General features: G+C 36.4%; 1 protein-coding gene across 1 annotated transcript in view; it reads right to left on the bottom strand.

Moving 5' to 3' along the window:
* The window catches only part of LOC107835267 (myeloid cell surface antigen CD33-like), an 8,788-nt gene extending 4,717 nt beyond the window's left edge, over positions 1-4,071 (bottom strand). Inside the window, exons 1-4 of the mRNA XM_016667608.1 lie at positions 3,984-4,071; positions 3,839-3,896; positions 3,378-3,749; positions 3,042-3,265 (exon numbers count right to left, since the gene is read on the bottom strand). Of these exons, the coding sequence (XP_016523094.1) occupies positions 3,042-3,265; positions 3,378-3,749; positions 3,839-3,881 (639 nt within the window). The 5' untranslated portion in view covers positions 3,882-3,896; positions 3,984-4,071. The remainder of the gene's footprint in view (positions 1-3,041; positions 3,266-3,377; positions 3,750-3,838; positions 3,897-3,983) is intronic.
* Positions 4,072-5,392: the final 1,321 nt, after the last annotated feature.

The following is a 5,392-nucleotide window of genomic DNA, read 5'->3' as shown; positions in this document are numbered from 1 at the left end:
ATATTTATATGAATGAAGATGTGTATGGAAATGCTGGGGTATTCATTCATCTCTACTTTCACAAATTCTTGAGTAAATGCAATAATTTTACATTATATTTGTTTTTCAGACTGACTGGGATGATCAAATATATGCCAATGTCTAATAAATAGAGGAAAAGCTGCAGTTTGTCTACCTGGTCTGTAATTAATGGTTTAATTATATTTAAAGTAAGTTTGTTCTGTGTAAGCATTTTGATGTGTGCCGCAGATGTTCTGTGCAGATTCCGCTTGCAAATGCAATCTACACCAACAGTGTTAACCTGGTTAAAAAGGAAGTTAATTCTAAATATATTTAATTCATTTCCTTAAATAAAGGAAATGAATTCTAAAAATATTTGTGTTACATTTAACTCTCAAACATTAGAGTGCCTCATAAGGCACTTTTGCTTGCAGCTATAATTTTTCCAAATAAAGTCTTGTAAAAATGCATGTATCAATAATGGCTATTAAGCTGTTGTAAAAATCTACCTCAGTGTATTTTTAATTATTATTCAAGTAGTAGCACTTATTTGGTTACAAAATGTTGTGCAAGTGTTGTCTTTAGAATTTCCTCTTTTGCTTGAAAATTGTGATACTTAATGTGTTTAAAAGTAAAACTATTCTGACAAAAGAGACAAACTTTAAAGGGATCAAATGATGTTCCTATAGATGTTGACCTGCAAGCTTTGTAAGTGCAGATGTGAAAATAAGTCAGATTATGACTGTTCATTAATAAACGAAGAAATCGTGGTTGTTGGGCGTGTACTCTTGGTCTAGTGTGGAAAAACCCACATCTAAGTGCATGTAAGTGTGTTCAGAATTAACTCTCAGAAAGGGAAGTTGCTACGAACCTCAGTGAAATTTTTCAAAACATCAACATCTATTACTCAAAAAGAAAACTGAAAAGTTTCAACCTCGTTTTTGCTTTTGGCATTGCTGTCCATAGCTGACACAGTGTATTTTATTTTAAATTCTTTATTAACACCGGAAAATGTTTGACTCATAAAACAAGAACTAATGTGAAGCAGATAACAGCCACTTGTTAGAAATATTTTCCAGGGAAGATTGTTGTCAAATCAAGATGAGAGACCTCTTCATGTTCATCGTTTTGCAGAGGTTCATCTTTCTTCAGTTATTCTCTTACAAGCAGCATATAACTTATTGCTGGAGGAACTTTTAATATAGACGCCACTCTATGCCAGTGTTAACCAAACAACTCCAGTGCTGTAAATTGAAAAGATGCATGTTTAAAAATATTCATAATCATATTTATACCTTGCCCAAATGTGGCCTACCTTTTTTAAAATTACAATTAATTTCCAGTTTTCACTGGGAAGGTAAGAAGTAGCAGTGATGGTTTGATACATTTACTTCTTACCCGGGCCTCTGCTCACTTGTGTCACCAGTAGCTCCTGTGTGGTGGGAGCTGGCACACCGGACAGCATTTGGTCTCATGGCTATAAGTCGAAGGAGTCAACATGAACCTCCTTTTGCTCTAACCAGGGACCACGCTAAGGTGTCCTAAATTAGAAAATGAAGATAGCAGTTTGAACTTTTAAAAATTTTAAATGTACAGTGGTTGCATTTTCTTTCCCCCCCACAATGTTTCACTGTTGGCGAACATTGTTTGATTATCATAATACACGCCCAATGCATTGCTGACCATTCAGACAGAATGTCAAAAAGCATTCATTGCCCAGCATAGTACCAGAAAACTATAATGATTTTCACTAAATTGTTTTTGCCATTTCATATTACAGAAGTGACCACAGCTACATTGCTATAGTATTTTCAGTATTTACTCACGGAAATTAATCTGCAACCAAACATTTTCTGTAGAGAAGATGTAGTCCACATTTTTCAGTGGTTCAGTATTATGAAACGGAAACAATTTACTACGAAATCAGTAGTCCATTATGTGAAACACAATACTTTATGATACCCGAGATTACAAACAGCTGATGCAAGTGCAAGTGTTGTAAACATTTTTGTAATAATCCGTTAACTGCGGAGCCCATCAGAAAAATAATTTCAACAAATCTAAATGCATTTAATTCTTATCCAAAAATACTTTGGGTCAAATAATAGTAGTCATAGAGACAATATTTATACCGAGGTTGTGTTAGCAGGTATTATTAAAATGATCTGTTAACTTCTGGTAGAACGACTGGTGCGCGTGTGAGCTGCACGTACACGCGTAAGCAAAGACACGCCTCCTGACTCTGATTGGTTGGTTTTGCTTCGGGGGCGGAATATGTTTATAAATGGAGGCACAAGGACTTGTTTGTCTTCGCAGATTATCTCTCTCATTATCAACTTTCATAGTATAGTGACTTTTTTTAAAGGTTTTGTAGGGTCTAGTGGCCTTTATTTGTAAGTAGTTCAACAGGAAAGAGGGCAATCAGAGAGGGGAACACATGGGGCAAATGTCACCAGGCCAGGAATCGAACCTGCGGCCACCGCCGTGAGGACTTGGGCTTCAATACGTGGGTCATGCTTTGAACCTGAGCCACCACAGCACCCCACTATAGTGAATTTTTAACAAATATGAACATACAAAAGTTACATATTGCACATTTAAAACAAAAGAATAGGACAAATTGAGGACATTGGAGTATGATGTAAATTTAATAGTCAGTGTATGATTTTACAGTTGATAAAGAGTAAAAGAAAGAAAAAAAGCCAAACAAGATAAATCCATAAATTCTATTAGAAAATCATCAAAGGTAAAGAATCTGAACTTTTGTGCCTCTAACACATTATTAAAAGATTTATGTAAAAATCAACTCAAATGGTGATATGAATCAAAGCATGTAACAAGAATTTCTTCTCTCTCTCTAAATGTCGATTTTTTTTTAAGCTTTACTAAATGAAAGCGTTTTCTGAAAAATCACTTTGTCATTATGGCAGATAGCTCTGAAAATATTGCTTCAATTTAGTATTGCATATTTAGTTTAACTAGGTACTCTTCTTGACCAGAAGCACAGAGCCCTCAGCAGTCTTCTTGTCATTGAAATTCACTGTGCATTTTAAAGGCTTGTTGAAGTCGGCTTCTTCAGGGGTGAAGGTGAGGGTCGACTTTGTTGACCACAACCCTTCTTTCAGCTTTTTTGAACTCGTTTTGGTCTTCCCGGGGTGACTCCAGGAGAATTTGGGAGGAGATGATGGACAGGCATGAGTAACTGTGCAGGTGGCAGATGCATGATTATTTACTGAAACAGTCATCACTGGAGGCTCAGGAACTCCTGTACAATCAACAATTTTCACAAAATTACTTGTTAAATAGTTATTTAAACATGTTTTACTATCTTAAAGTAAATGGTTTGGGATTATTGAAAAGGTCTCTAATATACTCACGGAAGACATCAAGGGTCACTGGATCTTTTGAAAAGATGAACTTTGAATGTCTTGGAATTTCAATAGTCAAGTGAAACGGACCAGTGTCGGTTTCTCTGACGTCATCCAGCTGCCAGGTGCAGTCGTTACTTTCAATGGTTCCTGTAATTCTGGATCGCCCTTTGAACTCCTGCTTTAGTTTGAATTTGGGGTTATTTGATGCAACAGTCTCGTCACCTCTTGTCCAATATCCCCGCCACTTTTTCCACAGGTTACCTTTCGTGGGGTAATCGTACTCACAGGGAATGACCACACATGAGCTTTCAAGAACAGGGATTTTTGATGGTACAGATATGAGCCAGCTCTTGCCTGAGCCTATAGATTCAGCCATCTCTGCAATAAAGCACAAAATACTTTTTCAGCAAGTAGACAGTGATGAAATGACGATATTTCATGAATTGTCATTTTCATGCTAAACTTACCACAAACCATCAGAATTGAGAGCCACAATTTCAAATCCATCATCAGCTGACTAGAAGTCTAAGAAAAACAAACATAAAGATTAAGATAAAGATATAAAAGTCTTTAGTGAATTCTTCTTAATCTTCAAAGTAATGATCCACTCACCTTTAAGTTTCTTTAACATATGACTGAAATTAAATCTTGTAAGATTTGAACGTTTTGAAGCCTAAGATTGAGTGAGTCTTGTGCTTATAAAGCAAAAGCTTAGACGTCGAAGCCAGAAATTGTAACAATTTGCAATCAAACTTTCCCAAAGTCATAAGCGGATTATAATGTAGCTATTTTGTACTTTTTCCATGAACAAATTTTAGATGGAGGAAAAAAATAAATGTAGCACAAGTACTAAATAAAATCTGTAACAATGTGGTCTTTGAATTAGGTTATCATGTAAAATCAGTTGTTGGTGAGAGTGAGTCTTCAGCTTATAATTCAAAAGCTTAGACCTTGAAGCCAGAAATTGTTACAGTTTGCAATCAAACTTTCCCAACGTCATAAGCGGATTATAATGTAGCTATTTTGTACTTTTCCATGAACAAATTTTATATGGAGGAAAAAAATAAATGTAGCACAAGTGCTAAATAAAATCTGTAACAATGTGGTCTATGAATTAGAAGGTTATTGTGTAAAATCAGTTCAGGTATCATTATGAATCACTTCCTGAAAGTCAGCAGAGTTTACCCAGCATCAGGTGTGGAGCAATTATAGTAACGCTTGACATCAAATCAAATCTTTGGAATTTTAATATTTTTAATCAGTTCCATAACATTACCCTTGCGAAAAAATGTGGTAAGAAACGTTACTGTTGGTGAGAGTGAGTCTTGTACTTATAAAGCACTACAGTCATGGCCAAAAGTTTTGAGAATGACACAAATATCATATTTTCACATGATCTGCTGCCCTCTGGTTTTCATGTGTGTATGTCAGATGTTTTCATCACATACAGAAATACAATTGCAATCATATTATGAATAACAAAAGCTTTTATTGACAGAATGAGTTAATGGAGCAAGTCAGTATTTGCAGTGTTGACCCCTCTTCTTCAGGACCTCTGCAATTCTCCCTGGCATGCTCTCAATCAACTTCTGGACCAAATCCTGACTGACAGCAGTCTATTCTTGCAGAATCAATGCTTGCATTTTGTCAGAATTCCTTGGTTTTTGTTTGTCCACCCGTCTCTTGATGATTGACCACAAGTTTTCAATGGGATTAAGATCTGGGGAGTTTCCAGGCCATGGACCCAAAATCTCTATGTTTTGTTCCCTGAGCCGGTTAGTTATCACCTTTGCTTTATGGCAAGGTGCTCCATCATGCTGGAAAAGGCATTTTCATCACCAAACTGCTCTTGGTCGGTTGGGAGAAGTTGCTCTCAGAGGACATTCTGGTACCATTCTTTATTCATGGCTGTGTTTTTAGGCAAGACTGTGAGAAAGCCGACTCCCTTGGCTGAGAAGCAACCCCACACATGAATGGTTTCAGGATGCTTTACAGTTGGCATGAGACAAGACTGGTGGTAG

This window comes from Poecilia formosa, unplaced genomic scaffold, assembly GCF_000485575.1.
Source record: "Poecilia formosa unplaced genomic scaffold, Poecilia_formosa-5.1.2 Scaffold1373, whole genome shotgun sequence".
NCBI lineage: Eukaryota > Metazoa > Chordata > Actinopteri > Cyprinodontiformes > Poeciliidae > Poecilia > Poecilia formosa.
Note: the sequence above shows the minus strand (reverse complement) of the source record. Positions and strands in the feature narration are given on the sequence as shown.